The sequence below is a fragment of the Lepisma saccharinum genome, chromosome 7 (assembly GCF_977018435.1).
Source record: "Lepisma saccharinum chromosome 7, izLepSacc3.1, whole genome shotgun sequence".
In the NCBI taxonomy this organism is placed as follows: domain Eukaryota; kingdom Metazoa; phylum Arthropoda; class Insecta; order Zygentoma; family Lepismatidae; genus Lepisma; species Lepisma saccharinum.
Window position 1 is genome coordinate 93,786,088 of NC_139235.1, and position 19,727 is coordinate 93,805,814.

A 19,727-nucleotide genomic window follows, 5' to 3' on the forward strand; every position below is an offset into this window, starting at 1 on the left:
TTTCCATTAATAGGCTCCAGGGCACGGGCACTCCTCTCCCGGAATTTCTTATCATATGATGATTTTGTATGCATGTTTCTCGAACAATTTGCTTAGAATGATTTGTTAGAAAGCCAACTGGCAGTTTTGCGTTCTCATAAATACAATACATCTTCTGGTTTATCTTTAGAAGCATATGCTTTGAAAATATATTCATTTTATTCACCTGATGTTTGATTTGATTTGATTTAGTTTATTTTACTTCGCGTTTTGTGCCTCTTGGCTAATTTGCGAAGATGGGGATGAGTGATGAAATGATGAAATTGATGAATGGACATTCACAAACAACCAAGCCCGACCGGGAACCCTTGGCATCGCAGCGCGATGAGCTAACCACTCGGCCACAGGGTCGGGCACCTGATGTTCTTCTGAGAATTATAACATCAAAGGGGATGCACATGAATAATCTAAATAAGTAACAAACAAAGAGTTATCATTATAATTGCACATATGGGATATCTCTACCAAATTATAAGCTAGAGTATTCTTCGAAAAGTTAAGTTACAGTTCCCCAGTTTACAAATTGCCTCAGTTACGTAGAGTTATAAAGATTCCAAACGTATCTTTTGAGTGTCCGTATGGAATAATTTGGATAAATGCCAGGCGTTACTTTAGGAATGAAAAACAATCGAACTATTCAACTTTCTTACCTTCTATGTAAAATAAATTCTGTAATAACGTAAGTGCAGAAAGCAAATTAGAATGGCAAAATCTCATATCTCTCTGTTAAAAAATATTTATTTCTTATAGTATTACAATGTACAAAATTAACTTCACAGTATTTAAAGTTGAAATTATGCAAACTTAGAATATAAGTGATTCACAAACTGTTCAATTTTTTTTTTATAAAACTTTCTAATAAAAAGATTATTTTAATTAACTTATGATTTGGCACAAACACATTATATGTGCTACGTATAATATCAATTTAAAGGTAACAGAACCTATTGCGGTAGCACTGACAGAGACAATTTCACACAGGTGAAACAGCAACAGTGAATAAAATCTGAAGAAACCAGGACTTGATAGTTCAGTTCGTTGAGCAACGGCATGGTATGCCAGAGACCCTGTTAAAGTCATTGTTGAGCATGCATTTTTCACTGGAATTTCTATGTAGGTTTTTAATTCTTTGTAAAAATATAGTGATTTGCATTTTTCCATGTGGAGGTGGGGAGAAGCACATTCACTTTATTGATGTTGATTTTGACACTAAGTTGTTTGTAGATCTTCATTATTTGTTTAGTTGTGCTTAATTTTTTTTTAAAAGAAAGAAGAAGAAATTGGCAGTGCTGGAGATCTGTTAAGCAGATGTGTGTGTATGCATCCATTCTATCTGACTATTCTTTTACACCTGACTATACTTTGTATATGTACTATACAATAGTTGTCCTTCATCTGTGCCATAACATTCACTTCTATGAAAAATAAATATATATACAGTAGAGCATCGATTATCCGAAGTAATTGGGGGACATGGGTGTTCGGAAAACTGGTTTGTTCGGATAATCGAACTGTACATGTTTATTTGCCAAAAAGAAGTACTGTACAGTAAATTTATTCATAAAAACAGGCATCTCTTTAAGTATTACAAAGTAACGTACAAAGGCAACTTTAGTAGGAATATATAGTATGTGGTACAGTTTATTAAACAAAAATATGTACATACAACACGTTTACGTTTAAGCATTTTGTATCGTCAAGTTCACTTCTTCACGCAGCAGCACACAAGTGGTCGTAACAGAGAACAGAAGGTTACTGTTTGCACCGTGAGAAGCTCTTCTTGGGGGCGTGCAATCCTTCAAACTGCACGGAGCGGCACGCCTCAACTCTAAGCTGTGAACAGCTTTGATACTGCCGCTACTTCTACAGCCAGTGCCAAACCGACAGAAGTGTGCTGATTGTTGAAACACAGCGACTGGCGGCTTGGCCGGTCAGCAGCGCCTTATGAAGGCCCCATTAGAAGCAATGTTCCGCCAGCGGTGGCTCAGTGCGGCGACTACTGTGGGAAACTTGGTTTGGGAGTGAGGGGAATGATGGACGGTAGGGTGGGAGAGTAACAGGTGCGAGCGAGTACACAGTTCGGTTAAGCGGTCGTTCGGTTGACCGACGTTCAGATAATCGACGCTCTACTGTATATGAACAAATTACTGTCAATCACAATTTTCTTTTGCACACCTACACGTAATGCTTTATCACACAAAAAAATATATATATTAAATACTTCAGTTTTTTTTCGCATGCTCAAAATCCATATTTCACAATATGCACACGCAACATGCATTTCAGATCTCTGCAGAATGAAATTCATCACAGCACAATGTGGCATCTTGAGAGAATTCTTTGTAGAGCATTTCATGTCCTGATACCCATTCACTGTGTTTTTACAGTTCTTGGTGTTCCTGCGCTGTGATTGGTGAGGTGTAGATTTCATACTCGGCTGTTACATTGTAGCCATCTAATATTCTTGCAAGCTCCATGTTTCTTTTCCTCAAGAGGTGAGCTGATGCTTTCGGTTGTCTTTGGCGAGTGAAAATTCCTTTTCTGTTTCCTCCAACACGAGTGATAGCTGTAAAGAGAAAGACAATTATAGTGCAGGGGATATATAGGTTGTCCCATAACATTTGGACCCATGGGGAAAAATCGATAAAATTACAAATAAAAATCAAGAGTAGTAAGATCGCGACTCCTTAGTGGAATCTCAACTTGTCCTCTTTGTCCAATCCAGTGTTCTGGACCCTATGGGTCCAGACTTATGGAACACCCTGTAGTAGATATTAATTACAATGGCAACAATCTTATTGATGTCTGGTTCTGATATTTGTGTGAATATAATAACAAAATGCATTGTTTTTGCAAAATGAATTTCTGAAATTGATATATCCACACCCAACCTTCCCACCTAAACAATTTTATGAACATCTTCATAAAATTTTCACACAAAAGCAGTTTCGTGCTAACCTTAACTTTGCAGCAAATCCTTATAACTCTCCAGATTGAAAATTCTGCAATAGTGTATTGAGGAGGTAAGCATGTTACTCGGGTTCTGTACAAAATATTTACTATTTTATAACAGTAATCTGTCGGTTATCGTCTATGATTTGCAGCTCCCCCATTCCCTTAAAATTGCTGTTGCTTAATGGAGCTTTCAGACCAAAGCGACATGCAACAAAATGAGTTCGCACTGAAGTAACAAGCGACACAAACCACTTCAGTCTATAAGCAAACATTCACCATGCATGCAAGAACAACAGATTGAGATGACATGATTCATGTCAGACCAACATGCAAGTGTCAAGTGACATGTGCAGCTTGGGTTTGTTACGTTTGAAATGTTGCATGTACTACTGAGGGTTGGTTTCCAAGTAGGCTGTTATGTGCTGTTTATCACTTCAGTCTGAATGTTCCCTAAGGCAATGGGTTGTATTTTAAAAAATGAGGGTGCTCGTAAGTACATACTGGTGTACATGCAGTAAGTAAGTACATACAGTAGAGTAGGTGCTCCACTTTTATGTGAGTGAAGTCCTCTCACAAGCAGTACATATACTAGGGCAGGCACTCGCTGAGGGAGTGTTCTCGGGTTATCAGCCAGGTTGAGTCAATGTATACTGTGCAACGTTTCGAGCGTATACATTGCTCTCGTCATCAGGGTATGTTGAATTGGAGACCAGTGCAAAGCAGGCGTGGTTGGCCCTATAGCGCACAGGATCAGTGAACCCCTAGTAATATACCTACGATAATCACCTCGAGAATGAACAATAAACAATGTATTTACCTTTTCACATTATTTCGCTAACAGTTTTACACAATAAGTCATGTATTTGTGTCCGTAACACGGTGAACTCTTTTGCTGAGAGGGAGAAACCACGAGTCGGCCACCCTGATGCAGACCCTCAGTTGAACCCCCACAGGACAGCTCGTGCTATTGTGAAAGCTTCGTGCGGGAGCAGAAGCTCGAGGAGGGAATAGGACAAAATACATGGAATAGGATACTACAGAACCCTTATCTCCAACCAACGGTCATGCGCAGTTCGTTCTCTCGCAGAAGCCACGGCATGAGACTCTGTTCTCGCTGCTTCCCCCCTTCCAGTGTTGCCCTGTGGGGTTCATGTTTGAAGCGCACACATTGCATATTCAATCTTCTCTTTGTATCATTTTTGCACCGAACTTCTTGGAATAAATGCAAAATTGTGGCAGAAATGGATGAGTAGTAATGAATAAAAGCTGGAATTAGATGCGACAAATTAAAATTAAAGAGATATATTACCAAAATTGTTCTTGCATGCATTCATAGGTTTTCCCTTAAAGGTGGAAATGGTTTGGGTTCGCCAAAGAGAAAGAATGTCACGAAGACGTGACTCGCTGTCGCTCGGTGTCAAACTGTCAATGTCTCAAGTTTGTTAGTTTTTGAAGTGGTTGGATACTTGTTGGAAAGTATTAAATGATGTTGCGAGTGAAGCTATGGATGGACTACCTTGGTTACGTCATTTGATGCAGTGTAGGGCTGTAGACGTTGCTGTCCGCGCAGGTAAGAAATGACCGCTATACGTAAACAAACTTCCTTGTCTGCTGAATGAAAGCAAAGAAAGCGTGTGCTGGTTGACAGCCCCAAATTTGAACAGGGCTATCGCGTATCAATGAAAGGGTCTCAGGTTCGATTTCTAGTATGCACATGCCATTAGTTGCCATTTCCCTTTAATACATGTAGGACCAGTTCTGATTAGTCCACATGGACGTCCGGAAGGGGACGGGCTGCCCCCCTGGAAAATGAATGTCAACCAAAAAATATATATTACATGCATATAATTTAATTTGTCACAGTAATTTATGGTAATTATTATAAAAGCGTTGCAGTAACTTCAGACTGAAGGAGTGTGTTTGCCCCTCCTGGAAAAAATATCTTCCTTGCCCCTACCTGAGGACGTCCATGATTGTCCAATAAAACCCCACATTTTTTATAAAGGCACAATTTATTGTAGTTTCAGCCCTAAATTTATTCGCACACCCCTACTATGAAACCATATTCTCATAGATGAAAAAATTCTGGACAAACCTTTTGTTTGGTGAAGGAAGTCTACTTGCGGAAACTGAATATGTGTCACATGACTTCAATGAACCCCCAGGTAAATAATGCACAAAACGTGCCTGGTGCAAAGTTATATATGTGAGTGTGGAAGGGGTGGAACTTAGGTTCTGTCCTGTGATTGGCTCATTCTGGATCCTTGTGTTTTATTGGAATCCTTGTTGAGATTCTTGATTTCCCGTGAAATGGCTATGGCTTCCTTTATTCTTCTGTCCCAGAAACCGTCACGTTTGGCCGTGATCTTGGTGTCTTCAAATAAAATGCTACGGCCATCGTTAATGCTGTGTTCTACTAGTCCAAACTTCTCTGATTGGAAGAGTCTGATGTAGGTTTGATTTTAATTTCATCTCTGATGAATGGTACGTCCAGTTTGTCCATGTGGGACTCCAGCTTAGTCACACATGGAACTCCCTTCTCCACAAAAGCACGACATCCACCAATAAAACACCAGGATCCAGAACGTGCCAATCACAGGACAGAACCTAAGCTCCACACTCACATATGAGGCATATTAATATTGCCGCTGCAGTCGCGATCATGTGAGTTCTCGCTGACATCCTCATCTGTTAGTAAGCCACAGACACGTGTGGAAGCAGGTTGTGCTTTTTCTTCGTAGTTTTCTGAAGGTTTGAAATGTTCAAGAAAATCAATTGGCTCGCTGACTGTGAAGTCCGGTCTGTTATTTGTTTTCTCAATGCAAGAAACTTGAAAATGATAGACATTCACCGTCAACTGTGTGAAGTCTATGGAGAGGGTACAATGAGTGAAGGGATGATGAGCAAATGGGTCCGGGTGTTTAAAGAAGGTCGTGAGACAGTGTTACTCGCATGGTCCCCCACACTTTACCTCCGCACTCGAGGTTCGGTGCACTTCGTACTCGGCTCTGATTTGTCTAGGGGTATCTTTCTTTGTACGACAATGCACGTGGGTAGCTACAAGTCAACATAATTATATAATTAACTACAAGAGACAACGGATAACCTTTTCGAAACCTTATTGCTATAGGGGATAAATTACCTTGTCCAGCATGTGTGAAATTAAAACTGAAATTTTTGATATTTTCTATAGTTTAATTAACGTAAAATTTGATGTATATACAAGTCGTATCCGAACGTTCATTTCTCTAATTATTGGGCCAAAACTCTAATTTTGATGTTGGAATCTCTATTGTTTGTACCTGGATGCTTTACATTTCATGAATTACATCAGGAGTAGGCTTGTCACAAGGTAGACTTGCGTTACTCCAAGAAACGTCTTAACAGGCACGAGGCCGCCCGACGTGTACATTTCTCAACCTCTACGGTGACAAGGCACTAGGCTGCCCGGCGCACCATAATTACTTTCAAAATAACATCCAGTACAAACTACCTTTTTACCTGTAAACTGGACACCAAGACACTAGCTTGCCCGCCAATCCAATCTCTTACAGCATCCGTTTCGGGAGATCTGTCCTCCGGTCCTAGCTGACCGAAGCAAAAACAGCTTCTCCCTTCCTAGTCTCAGTTCCAACAGCCGACCTCCTCTACTCTCATCTGGGAGTTTATATACGTTTGGTTGGCATCTGTTGCCAACCGCCCTTCTTTCAAAATTTTTAATCTTTAACAGCTAAACTGCCCGCCTTTCTTCTGAACGTTCGAAACACGAAGCAAGAACAGAGAGCTACATGGTATTTATACATGGAATAATACGAACCTAAAATTACATAATAAATTGATTTAGACTAATCACACACATATATATTAATAAAATATTTAAATAAGGAAAAAAAACACTGTTGCCCTGACACGGAGGCAGGGTAACAACAGTTCACGATGAACCAAGGAGCGGTTGGCTATCTGTGCGGTCGAGGATTTGGTGCATGCGGTCGACGCAGAAATTCGTGAAAACAGACGCTTCACAATATCGTCGCTTTCAATGGAATTTCCACAAATTTCCAGAACAGTCCTCTACAAAATTGTGACAGATCACCTGGAATATCGAAAATTGTGCTGAAGGTGGGTGCCGAAGAACCTGACAGAGGAATACAAAAACAGGTTTGCCAGTCACAGGGGGGAACATTCTATGATGATGGTATACAAAAACTATTGCCAGGCTACAACAAATGCTTTACTTTATTTTTTACATCCTTTCGGTACTTACTTTACGAATACACTTCGTATATAACTTTGCACTGGTCTACAATTAAACATACCCTGATGATGAGAGCAATGTATGTGCTCAAAACGTTGGATGCTAACATCGAGTTAACGTGGCAGATAACGTGAGAACATGTCACCAGGGGAGCTACAACTCATATTTTAGATGGTTCCCTGTTCAACGTGTTTATTTATACCAAATGGAGTGTTCCAGTAAAGCACTCTGTACTAAAACTATAAATTCTCTGAATTGCTAAAATGTGGTTGAACAGTAGCCCATAAATTATTGTCACACTGGTTTAGTTCTTGGACAAGGAGCCAAAACTTCAACAATTTTAGTCATCTTTCACACATTACAGATCTGGAAGTATCACCCAGCCGAGCTGCCATAAAAAAACTCCCATTCAATAAAATGCTCCACCACAACTTGTGACCTTTAGTCATGCGATTTAACAAATTTTGACATACAAGAAAAACTCTGCTCCAAACAGACCACTGACGGTCAAGGCCTGCTGAGGAACTTTTCATTGGATGATGTGTTGTCAGCACATTTTGTCCCAATTAGAGCTAAACTGATACTGATACTCTTACCAATTACCACCGATATCGATGCCGATACTGGAAAATTGCAATAATTAAAATTGGTTACCATTACATTGCCATGTTTTACTTGTTACTGTTTTTCTTTACGTTTTCCTTCATTTGCTTAGAATCACTCATACTACTAGTTCCCAAAGTATTGTCGCTTTCTCCTGGAACACCCTGTGTATATATATATATATATATTACTTTCACAATAGAAATATGAAGAGGAAAATCAACTTACATTGATCTGTTTTGAAGTCAGCAAAGTTCCAAATCATCTCCCCAATGAAGAATCCCTTCTCTCTCATAGTATCAAATGCCTTGAAGTGTTCTGACATCAACTTTACCTGGTATTCTTCTGACCAGATGAAGTCTGGAGACTGTAAGGAACAAACATTTCTCTTACACATTCTTACCTCTTTATCATGGATCACAAAAATTAAAGAAATCTATAGCAAACTTCAAATTGAGGTTATGATAATTTTTTACATGTTACTCATTTCTATATTTTGTAAAATCTTATCTGCTGGAATACCTCCTTCAGTGTTAAGAAGTATCTTCACTATTGTTTATAGTGCTTAGTTTCTATTACAAAAATCTAACTAAGACATGCAATCGGTTTGCACAAAGATTCCTGTGAATGTTTTATCAGAAGTCTAAGCAGATTATTCTTTAGAATTTAAAAGAGCTGAATGATATTTTTGAAATCAATATATTTTGAAAAGGTAATTGTTGAAATGCAAAACTGAAGGTCAACCAACCATAGGAATGTTCAATCCAGTTATAACACAGGGCACAGATTATATTATTTAAATTGTTTCTCCTTTAGGGCACTGTTTAAGTAAACAATAAGACACACATCTGAAGCTACATTCAAAATTATATAAAATTTATTGAAGACTTTAACCATAAATACATAGCTATCAGCAGTAATATTTTATTGCATGGGGTGCACCCATGTGCCCAGTAGGGGGTGAACAAGTAATTTATTCCAATTGCATCGTCAATATTTTGATAGTCTGTCATGGTGGCTGAGCACACATAAAGTGGTCAACTTCCAATCTTGTCAATGAAATTTTTGAGTTTGATTCTTGGCCTGGGCGTGGGTGTTATTTGTGAGTATTAGTGTCTTTTGGTCAGGGTGTAAGGTGACCCTTCCACATAGTACACCCAATTGTCAACCTCACTTCCACATAGTACACCCAATTGTCAACCTCACTTCCACATAGTACACCCAATTGTCAACCTCAATTCCACGAAGTACACCCAATTGTCAACCTCACTTCCACATAGTACACCCAATTGTCAACCTCACTTCCACATAGTACACCCAATTGTCAACCTCACTTCCACCTAGTACACCCAATTGTCAACCTCACTTCCACATAGTACACCCAATTGTCAACCTCACTTCCACATAGTACACTGCATTTTGCAGACTGAGGCTCGGTGTCTGGTCCTACGGCCAGTATAAGATACGTAGGACTGTGTGTGTGTGTTGTACTTGTTTCTGCTGAGTGCCCCTTTACAGCCTCAGCTTTTAGTTGAAGTCAGAATATCTTAGTCTCCGACATTACAGTTGCGTTATTAGTTATATTTTAGATAAGGTAAGGGGCTGGACCCCTTATAATGTGATGGGTGCGAAATAAGTGCTGCCGCACACAAAATTTTATATTCATTCATTCATTCAGTGTCATCTGATCATCTTTCTTCCTCGTTTTCTCAATTAGCCAAAAAAATAACAATTCTCCGAATGTTAGTGACAATAGTTCTTTATTCGGATGCAATGTTAATTGGACATTATCCATTGTCTAGTGTTTTAGCCTATTCTTATTCTAACACTGTTTTGAGAGAGCATTTCTTTTATCATCCATGGGTCAACTTTTTGCTGCGGTGGTGATTGTATTTACAACAGACTTATGATTTTATTACAAATCCAGTGCACTAACCAACTACTCCACAACATTATACACTAAATTTTGGTTGAATTCTACACGTTGATGACTTTTAGAGTTTTGATGAGTACTGATTCACCGCTATTACCAATACAAAGCAACATATACACAGAACACTTCGAACCCACCCAAGCACCAGAAAGCCAAAAGCTGCAGAAAATCTAAGTAAATAAACCAAATTAAATCAAAGCTTGCCTACATTCACATGGCATGTTGGATATGCAGTTTTTGCTAGCTTCTACTGTTGTAATTTTTGAACCAATTCTGCTTATCTTTTATGTTAACGCAGGGGAGGTATGGTACGCATGCTGTGCCTTTGCTTGTCTGCGTGGCTGTGGATGGCAATCTTAGTTATGGATAGTGGATACCTGTTGAGTTTCATTGTGTCTGTGATATGTTGCTGTTCTTGTCTCAGTGTTGCCAGGTGTGAGCAGATTCTTCTGTCCCTTGAGCTGAGGCAGTGGATTATGGCATTCTTTATACTCTTGGGGTGGTGTGATTTGTAGTGTAGGTATCTCCCAGTGTATGTTGGCTTTCAGTACTTACCTTACCTTATCCTATTGCTCTACAGCCCCTGTAGGGCCTTGGCCTCCTCCACAATGGACTGCCAGACGGGTCTATCTCTTGCTTTCTTCCTCCATCCTCTCAATCCCAGCTTCCTCAGATCTTCCTCAGCCACCTCTTCCTTTGCCTTCCTGAACTTCTTCCCTCTGATCTTTCATACATTAATTTTCTCTCTTTCCTTTCCACATGTCCTAACCATCTTTAGTCGCATCCTCTTGATTTTGTTCACAATATTGGGCTGCTGATATAGGTCCTGGAGTTCTTTGTTCTTATGCACTGGAGTCTCTTTTCATTCACTGGTCCATATATTTTCCGTTCCCAAATGAGTAGGTTTTCCTCATCTTGTGCTATTAGACATGCTTCTGTGGGTCTTATTACAGTCTTGTAGAGCCTTATTTTGAGATGTTTAGATATGCTCTTTGATCTGAATAATTTCATGAGGCTACTTTCAGTACACTGCTGTTGATTTCCAGATCTATGCACTATGGCATATAGGAATGACATGTTTCTTGTCAGTAGTAAACTTAATTGATGGATGAATACTATTCAGATGGTGAAGGAAATCTGGTAGTGTATGATCTCCAATTGGCCATATTACGAATTTATCATCTACACATCTGACCCATGTCTTGGGCAGTAGCATAACTAACTGGCCTTGCGTGCCCCTGCAACTTTCAGTTATGTGCCCTTTCTTGTTAAAAGAAAAATCTATATCATCTAAAATATTCATTCATCATACATTTATATTTGGTATAAACAAATATGAAAATACATACATGTAATTTGAATAAATGTAAAAACTGGTACGAAAGGTTAAGACAACAAACTGTAAAACCATGCATCATTAAAGTATTTATCAAACCTATCAGCAAACAACCAGCATGATACACACTAAACAGTGTCTAAAAGAGATGAGTAACAAAACCAAAATATCTCTATTGTCTGTCCTGTTTTAGTGCTAGTGTAATAATAATAATCGGAGGTGAAAGATCTCCTATTCACTGGGTCTTTTGGGAAAGGTGTTTCTGGTATACTTGGTTTGATAAAATTGAAGCTTTAACTCTTCTGCTAGTATACCTCATTCTGTAAATACAAACCAATATAGGTATTCACAAGCATTTGTGTCTGCCTCGGTTTTTAAGTTGGCGTTGGCATCAGGATGAATCATCTAGGGGTGCTAAGGGGGTGAGGAGAGGTAAAAGTAAGAGTTGCCAGCGCATTTTCTTCACTGTCGTTATCCTTCCACAACGTAATCAATGACTTTAACTATTCAGCTAATGAAGGTTTTCTTCTAATCTGATAATTTACTTTCTGCCTTTCTAGTGATTAACATTTTCTGTTTGCAGTTGTAGGGGCATAAAATATGTTCTGTTGAAAATATATTTTAATGCCGAAAGGAAAACTTTTGTGAATTATCGGTATTTCATAATTTATCATCCTACTGCCACCCCGAAGCTCATGCCCCCCCCCTGCACCATGGGGGTTGCGGGGGTGCTATTTATGCCACTGGTCCTGGGCTTTCTGGTGCTTGGGTGGGTTCAAAGTCTTCTGTGTATATGTTGCTTTGTATTGGTAATAGAATCCATTGTCATACTCTCTTGTTGGTAGAAGCCATTGTCTATTGGGAAGTATGTTGTCTTAACAGAGATGAAGCTTGACAAGGGCTAAAGTGAAACAGCACCACAACAGAAACTCGCAAAACTAATACCAGAAGCTGAAAGACAGAATTACACCACCTATGGCAATCTTACCAAGACAGCATAAATTTGTCAAGCCATGCAGTGATACAAATAGATACTAAAGTCCTTTTAAAAAGAAATCCGATCCATATTCCAATATTTTCCATAGCTTAGCCCTGCACTTACAATGTGAAGTCCTGCCATTGTATCAGCTCCATATTCTGACATGATGATAGGCTTTTGAAACTTTGTGTGCCACTCCTCTGCTTCCAGTTCTACAAGCTCTTGAATCACGTCTGTTTGCCCTGTGTTGGTGTACCAGCCCTGGTAGCGATTGAAGCAAATGACGTCCAGGTGCTTAGCCTGCAGAAAGAAATCAGAATAGTTAACATACTAGTATGTGTGGCCTTGGATTGCTGAAGTCATTTTGAATTCGAAGATTGTACTTTTGAATTCCCATACTTATATTGGTGTCAGGCACGGATCCATGGGGAGGGCGATAGGGGCAGAGGTGTGGCGTGCATGTAACCTGTGTTACCGCAGGTAACAGCAAAATGTAAAGAATTAAAAAGTTGTTTCAATAAAATGAGAGCATTGTTAAATATGTTAATGAACACCGTTGCTGTCGAGTAGATATTGCCTAGACTAGGACATTTTTTTCTGCAGCCGACAGAAGCGAAGAGGGAGGCCGCTCCGCTAGCCTGAAGAGGCAACAAGGGAGAAGAGGGCGCCAATACAAGGAAAGAGCGGGGAAGGATTTTGGGGCATAGTGTGCTATGGGGTTATTCATATGCCTGTTAAGGGGCCCTGTTACCGTTCATACCTACTGGGGCAGCCAGTGTTGTCACATCGGATTGGCAGAAAAGAGCTAAATCCCTCCTAAAATAGGAATACAATTTGTGTGAAGCGACTAGAGGTAGACTGCAAAGCCAAGACTGGATTAAACTACAACTGAGACCAGTTAGGTAATGGACGAAAATATAGTTCCTTGGTGTGATTTGTGATTTGGACAAACCTTGCTCCAAAATACTAAGTTGGCAACAAAAGTAGTACGTACAGCTGGGCTTCCCTTCCACAAAGGAGCGGAGGTCTGTTGTCTGCTCATTGCGCACCACACAAACGTCAAACTGACCCGAGAAAAGTGTGGTTCTTCTTCTTCCCCTTCGCACCTCATTGCAAAGAAACAGACAGATGAAGAATTGACAAGGGTCTACCACTATTCATTGGATTTTCGTGGTTACTGTCTCATGAGTGGTAGTTATTTCTAGGGAGTGTTTGTGGCTAAATCACCAGGGGGGGAGGGGGTGACAACGTCTAGCAGGCATAATTGTCGTACATGTTAGCCGGTAAGACTTTTGAAAATGTCACTCCACGCCACTAGATAGGGGCAATCACCCCTCCCAACTGCCATGGTTTGGATATACATATTATTATGCCTAATTATATTCAAGACTTATTAGTTCTGTTATTTTATCACCACGTTAACAGGCTCGAGAAGACCATTTTATGCTCATGATAGGCTAATCGGATCTGGACCTACCGTAAAAGCCTGTAGAATCTTTGAAAATGTAAAGTACAAGGAACTCCAAATCCCAGACATTTAGCCATCACCTTTCCAAACGGGAAATAGCTAGAAACATCTGAGGAATGTCTTGTCAAACATTGCCAGGCTTCCTTGATCGCCAGCTTTGTAAACAGGTGCAAACAATTGCAATCAAGGAAGAGGTCAGTGGTCAGTTTTAGAGCTAGCAGTCAATTACGAGCATTGTGGAAAGAGAGGGAGAAGAACGACACGGGGCGAGACCACATCGAGGCGAGTCGCAAGTCAGACTCTTTGTACGGTCGCAACCATAAGCTTTCACCGCAGAACTTCAGCTGCTGTACAGAGACAGGTATACCTTTTCCTATGGCCATGCTGATCCAGTCTGTAGGGGTTTGAAACTCAAGTGTTTTGTTTTGCCATTAAGTGTGTAATTACAGAGTGTCCGAAAAGTCACGCAACCCGGTGTTTACGACCGTATAATGGAATAGCGAAACGGAATGAGAAGAAACGCTTTCTGCCAAGAGAATGCCCTGTATATTGGGAAAATTTAGAGAGACAAACATATGTAAGAACATGCATGTTTTAATAACAAATAAGCAAAGTGTTGCCAAAGGCGGAAAAAAAATATTTGCATATCGTGTATATTGATGCACAGAACTCACTGAGGTAAATTATTGCAACATTTCACAATACCAACGAACAATTTGGATGGCCATCTATTGAATTTGACAGAAAAAGGACTTTGACGAAGTTTCAAAAACATTGCAGAAGGGAATAAATGGGCTGTTCCAAAAATCGATGTTTTCACAATATTACGAGGGACACTGGCAACACTGTTGGTGTCACCTGTCACTAACAGATGTGTTTCACCTCAGGCTATCACACTAAGGCACTTTTAACGACAAAGGAGAAAGTTTGTTATTCTCGAACATATGCAATAAATTACATACACCTGGCAACCCTGAAATGTGGGTACAGAAGAACGTGTATCAATTGTTATGTTTTCTGTGCCTTAGGTGGTTGCTGTTTGCCGCGAACGGCATTCCAGATTGTGTCTACTTATGCTGACGTCTGTGTGTGTTTTTAAAATGCCATATTCTATACAGGAAAGAGTGTTTATTGTTGAAGAATATATCCGAACATCGTCATATTCTGGCGTAAGGGAAGCATTTAGGGATACCCACATTTCAGGGTTGCAAGGTGTATGTAATTTATTGCATATGTTCGAGAATAACCAACTTTCTCCTTTGTCGTTAAAAGTGCCTTAGTGTGATAGCCTGAGGTGAAACATGTCTGTTAGTGACACGTGACACCAACAGTGTTGCCAGTGTCCCTCGTAATATTGTGAAAACATCGATTTTTGGAACAGCCCATTTATTCCCTTCTGCAATGTTTTTGAAACTTCGTCAAAGTCCTTTTTCTGTCAAATTCAATAGATGGCCATCCAAATTGTTCGTTGGTATTGTGAAATGTTGCAATAATTTACCTCAGTGAGTTCTGTGCATCAATATACACGATATGCAAATATTTTTTTTCCGCCTTTGGCAACACTTTGCTTATTTGTTATTAAAACATGCATGTTCTTACATATGTTTGTCTCTCTAAATTTTCCCAATATACAGGGCATTCTCTTGGCAGAAAGCGTTTCTTCTCATTCCGTTTCGCTATTCCGTTATACGGTCGTAAACACTGGGTTGCGTGACTTTTCGGACACTCTGTAGTACCTCTCGTACCTTACCTTTGGGCTAACCATGAACAGCAAGTATGCCAATATCCAGGATGAATGAGCTACATCACCCAAATTAGATTCCACATACCGAAGAGTATTTTATGCTACAGTTTAAATTTGGATCAAAACGAGTCTACAAGATGCGTTAAAAGGGAATCGGTCCTGAGACCACTGCCGAGAATGCATTTTTATTTATTTGTTTATTCTTTTTTTACTTCTAATATCTGACGGAACAACAGAGGTGTAGCAATGGGTGGGCGAAGTGGGCAAGTGCCTGGGGCCTTGCATCCCATGGGCGTATTATTATTATTTTCTTAAATGTAATAAATAGAAGTCAGAAAGATAGATGGAAAGGGCTAATTTTTGTGGCCGACAAAACTACATTTTAACCGGTTATAAATTCTAGTGAAACATAACACTTTGATTGGATATGTCAACTATATATAGTATTTTAAATAAACCGGGTGGTAGCCGTCTGATTTTAGAATATCCAGGAAGCCAAACAACAACAATGAAACGTTCTCTTATAAAGGTTGATAAGCATAAACATAATTCTTGACTTGTCATAACTTAGTGGTTCGAGAACACCGAGAAACATTATACACATCAAAAACAACAGAAAATTAAGGAAACTTCATGTATTTGGTGAAATTTCTTACGAAATATGACCAATTACCACAAGAACATTATGGAAGTATACAATAAAATGAGATATTTCAATAATTATGCACGTTCTGAAATTCAAAATTAACTGATACAGGTAAAGAGCTAAATGGCTATATTAGAATAAAGTAAAATTAGTGAAGTCCAGAAATTTACTAACTTGACGTTCAGTTTCAATATTTACTTTCTTTGAGTTGTTCTTTTACATTCTAGATTTTTTTGTAAGTGAACGTGACCTAACACAAAACAGAACAACAATGTTTAACATGCAACAGTTATTGTACATTGTTGATGCTCCTTATAGTAGCTATGAAACTACATCCAAAAACTGACGACCACACACGTGTAAGAATTACATTGTACTTTACTTAAAGTAAAAGTTCTTCATGCCGAATTTCCATTCAAAGTGGAGAGATGCTGACATCTGCAGGATAGTACGTAAGTTTTTGAATTTTATTATTATATTTTCAGTCACTTTTCTGTAATTTCTGGCTAATAGCAACGATGTGGATGAATGATGATTTAATTGAATTAAAGAAAGGCACTTACAAGGATACCCATGCCCAGATCGAGATTAGAACACGGGGACTCGTGTGGCAAGATCGAAAGTCAAGCCACTTAACACACTTGGTCACCGAACCGGTGTGTTTATGTTATTAATACTACATTGATTTGGCTTATTTTTCTTCACTTTTCTGCCACTTTTGGCTACTCTCGAAGATGAAGGTGATGGAACAGTCACAAAGAATACCCATTCCCAGGCCATCATTTGCACCGGGAGCCTTATTAATGCTATATATGTTCAAAGCTGTTTATCTGTAAAATAGATCAACCCTGTGGCCTACAGGTCTTACATTGCCAAAACCTGCCAACCAGATTTCAGTTAGATGGCCCCTATTGAACTCCTAGAGCTCATCACCGCTGCTGTATGCAGCTTGATAGATTAGATTGCAGAATTAATGCTAGTTATTCACTTTATCTGCTATTTTATCTACTAAGTTATATCCTGTGTGTTATATTTTGTGCTAACACACAGTAACTTGGATTCTTGCTATAACATGATTATGCATTGTTTCCATATTAAACACACTTTGCTAACGAAGGCAGTATTCTTTTTTTTATTAAAAGCACTATACACATTAAGTTTCCACCCTATGTCTCATGGATTCCTGTTTTGTGGATGGCAAGTAAAAGTGTAGGACCTTTCCCGATAAGGTTTTTCCCCTACCGTTTGGTAGGAGACGCCGTGGAAGTTCCACCTAGGACAATGGGCCTGCCTCTGCGTTGGTGGCCCTATACTATGGTGTGATAGTACACGATGTTTTCCGAGCTAGTACAAGTTCGTCAGCTCTGGAATATTGCTGGGTTGGGAAGGTCCTACTATGGCTCAGCATCCACTGTTGTTATGCTGGGGTGAACTTGGCCAGCTTACCATGGTACAGTGTCTCTCAAAAGTTTTAGGACAACGACATTTTAAACTAGGCAACCCAATTTACGCAAAGCGTTGGTGGGTTGCGTGTACAGTTAGGCTCTATTTCAGGGTTGCCACATGCACAATAGATATTTATAAAATACGCGAAAGAAATAAAAACAAGTATTATCGTATGAAATTATTAAAAATATCACTATTATATCGCAAGTGACAAAATTATTTCTCAAAGAAAAAAATAGGTTTTCTAGTATTTCATTGCTGATGAGTATACAGAAAGGAAAGAAGGTGATAGAAAACGAAAGGTGACAAAGAAGAGGAGAAAGAGAAAGCGAAAGGAGAAGAGGAAAAGTAGAGGAGAGAAGAAAGAAAGGATAGACGAGGAGAGGAAATGTCGTAAGGAGAATGGAAGAAGGTTCTAGGAGAGATGAGGAAAATGGAGAAGAGAAGAGAAAAGAGAAGGAAAACGAGATGAGAGAAGAGGAGACGAGAAGAGGGGAGTGGAGAGTAGAGTAAAGGAGAGAAAAGAGAAGAAGGAAAAGATGATTGCAGTGGAGTCGGAAATCTAAGACAGGAAAGGAGATACGAGGAGTGGAGATGAGTGGGATAGAGATAAGATGCGAGTAAAGTAGGGAAGGCGATATGAGATAAAAGCAGAGCAGAAGGAGGGAAGAAGAAGGAGAAGAGAAGAACAGAAGGGACTGAAGACAAGAGGTAGTTGCAGAAAATATCGTCTCAGCATCAAGAATTGATGCATTGGTCAAATTATCGACATGAAACATTCAATAACATTTTGAAATGTATTGGAGAATGTATTAGATCGGTTCGAAATGCCTTTTGGCTTAGTTCAGAGCAAGATAAAATCTTCCATGCAAGATCTTTGATTTTACCTGCGATTATACCACTAAAAACATGAATGTAAATTTAATATTTATAAGAATTATCTCATTTTTGTCCACTTCTCGGTTCGTTGAAATGGAGATTTTGTAATTTAATATTTCCCCTCCCCCCATCCTTAATTTCAAACTGAATCATTCCGTTTCACACGGGGTGAACAATGAACACAATGGGATAGGTTTAAAACTTACGAAAATGTTCTGCCACCGGAAGGGTTTGAACCTACGACCAAGGATGTAAGGTACAAATGGCCTTGCGTCCCTCTTCCAACTGAAAAAAAGAGGCCCTCACAGATAGTAGAGACTTTGACGGCATTGTGAGGCTTTGAACTGACATCTACCTGTACCAACAAAGTCGCATCTTTTCAGGATCTTAAGAGACATCTAGGTATTGCCCAGGAATCCTCGACAGAATTATGGAAGCTATTGCACCAACAGGAAAGCATATCAGATGCCCTAACTTCACGGCCTCAAAATCTACAACACAAGGATGTTCACAGAGATGAATTCTAGGTCCAGGATTGTGGAATCTAAACCTGGAACCATCTCTAGAAAAATTAGGAAATATTTCGGGATCTAAAGCACAAATATACTATGCAGACGATGTAATAATTATAATATAAGATAATTCAAGAACAGAGTAAGAAAGGAAGTCCAGCATTGTGATAAACTCTTTCGAGGACTTGTGTGATACGGCAAAATTGATGATTGCCACCCAGGAAACCCACTTTATAATCCTATATAAGGTATAAGGTAAGCTGAATGCTAATAATCACCCACAGATGATACTCACAGAAAAATCTTAGAAGAGTAAAGGAAGCTAAATATATAGGTGTGAAATTACGAGAAAAGCAACAATGACATGGATTACGTAACTTCAAAAGCTCAGCCTGTAATAAATAAATTGGTAGCAATAGGTTCAAAGTACATTCAAACTCCCCATGTCGCTTGTAAACCCATACATATTCATAATCTACATCGCGATAGTTTCTTTCAAAGGAACAATGTGAGTAGACTACCCAAAATATACTAAAATAACGGTGGCAAAGCATGACATTTTTACGTAGTCATTGCAAGACTTGCCAAACATCAGGGTCAATCTTTCAACCGTGGAGGGGGAGGGGGGATTTCTACATTGATAATGATAACAGTGTTCGTACAGACGTGTGAAGTATAGATGGCCAAATTCATTTTCTTCTACGTTGTATATGATCGTAAAATAAAGAAGACTAAACTTTCTTAAATTCTACCCAAAAAATGGAAAAATTGTTAAACGTCTCTCTCCGAAATCCGGGTAGTAAAATTTCCGAATCGAGATTTTAAATTTTCCAGAATCCTGATGTTGTTGACCATCCCTGGTGTGAAAGTAAGATATGTTAGGGAAAAGGTTCTGTCTAAGTAAGTATGTCTGTCACCTCGAGAACAAAAAT

General features: G+C 39.2%; 1 protein-coding gene across 1 annotated transcript in view; it reads right to left on the reverse strand.

The window, feature by feature from the left end:
- Positions 1–768: 768 nt before the first annotated feature.
- LOC145990033 (beta-glucuronidase-like) overlaps positions 769–19,727 on the reverse strand; it is a 69,330-nt gene continuing 50,371 nt past the window's right edge. Inside the window, exons 11-13 of the mRNA XM_083125660.1 lie at positions 12,224–12,400; positions 8,081–8,219; positions 769–2,605 (exon numbers count right to left, since the gene is read on the reverse strand). Of these exons, the coding sequence (XP_082981786.1) occupies positions 2,421–2,605; positions 8,081–8,219; positions 12,224–12,400 (501 nt within the window). The 3' untranslated portion in view covers positions 769–2,420. The remainder of the gene's footprint in view (positions 2,606–8,080; positions 8,220–12,223; positions 12,401–19,727) is intronic.